The following is a 1395-nucleotide window of genomic DNA, read 5'->3' as shown; positions in this document are numbered from 1 at the left end:
GCATTTTCGATTGCAATAAGTTTGAACCATTCTACGTTGGATTAATGACATCACATACTTTACCATTTGATTGACTCTACCTTTTACAATGTCATCAACCCAGATTGGTTCAAGCTCATTGCTTGAACCAAAAACACTATAAATGAAAAATCCGGAAAACTGATTCATTAGAAAAATGAAATAAAATTTCCATGCGAACAACTATGTAAGAGATTAAATTGTAATAATTGAAAATTCTAATTTCTCTCGGACTGAATTTTATCTACCATCCTCTCATTTTGCAAATCCCAAAGATTTAAGAATCGTTTGTAAAAATCGATGGAACATTTACGGCTATTAATCACGGTGCCTGTTGGAGAGAATTGCTAAAAGTTAATGTCGGGATACATCAAAGCATTGTGGGCAAAGCGCGATTCTGGTAACAATCGTTGGCAAAACCGGCTAGAATCTTCTCCATCTGTTTGCCGGTTTCCTGCACCATCGTCTTCAGGTACCCCGTTTCCTTCTGCAGCAGTACATGGGGATGATCAAATTCCTGTGTAGGATAAAAGTCCGCATTTAACATCTATTCTCGTTACGAGCGCTACTGGAGAGCGTCATACTTTGATACGTCCTAGTGAGAAATGATAATGTCGATTCGATATCGATTTCACTGTCACTTCTCACTGGGGTGTCACGTATAAAATATTTACGCAACGTGTACTGCAGAAAATAAAAGATAAAAATCATTTCTGCTGACTATTTATAGGTATTATTAGCACAGTTGACTCTAACAGCTAACAAATGATTTATTCAAATAAATTTACCTTAATAAAACGCACAAGGATGAAGAGAACAATTCTCAAGATTTATACGAAAAAATCACGCATGATTATGTTACTTTAAAACATTATAAAGCTTAAAAATAAATTTTATAATCTAAGAGAAAATATTCTAAAAGAAAATTAAGTAAAAGATATATCACAAGGATAATCAATAAATTCTTAATTTGATTCTCCATAATCAAAAAAAGAAGGAAAGATTTCGTGACTTATTTAAATTCGATGATCCACGCTATCTAAAAAATACACAAAAAGATAAGGTCATAAAAAAATTGACTCACCACAACGCTGCCAGCGTCCATCACCAGGATACGATCGCTATCCATGACGGTGTTGAGCCGATGAGCGATTGTCAGCACCGTACAATTCTCAAACTTCTTTTTTATTGTTATTTGGATCAACTCGTCCGTTTGCGAATCCACATTCGCGGTCGCCTCATCCAACACGAGTATCTGGTTGTTTCTGACTATCGCGCGCGCCAGGCAGATCAGCTGCCGCTGGCTGACGCTGAGATTGGAGCCGCCTTCGTTGATATGAGTCTCCAGATCTAACTCCTTTAACTCGACCTCCTTGA

General features: G+C 36.8%; 1 protein-coding gene across 1 annotated transcript in view; it reads right to left on the bottom strand.

Annotated features, from left to right (window-relative positions):
- Positions 1–259: 259 nt before the first annotated feature.
- The window catches only part of LOC108764869 (multidrug resistance-associated protein 4), a gene marked incomplete at its 5' end in the record, with an annotated part of 1527 nt that continues 391 nt past the window's right edge, over positions 260–1395 (bottom strand). Inside the window, 2 exons of the mRNA XM_018513272.1 lie at positions 260–535; positions 1103–1390. Coding sequence (XP_018368774.1) covers positions 389–535; positions 1103–1390 — 435 coding nt within the window. The remainder of the gene's footprint in view (positions 536–1102; positions 1391–1395) is intronic.

The sequence above is a fragment of the Trachymyrmex cornetzi genome, unplaced genomic scaffold (assembly GCF_001594075.2).
Source record: "Trachymyrmex cornetzi isolate Tcor2-1 unplaced genomic scaffold, Tcor1.1 scaffold4584, whole genome shotgun sequence".
NCBI classification, from domain to species: Eukaryota; Metazoa; Arthropoda; class Insecta; order Hymenoptera; family Formicidae; genus Trachymyrmex; species Trachymyrmex cornetzi.
The sequence above is the reverse complement of the archived record's forward strand: the minus strand, read 5'-3'. Positions and strand labels throughout refer to the sequence as shown.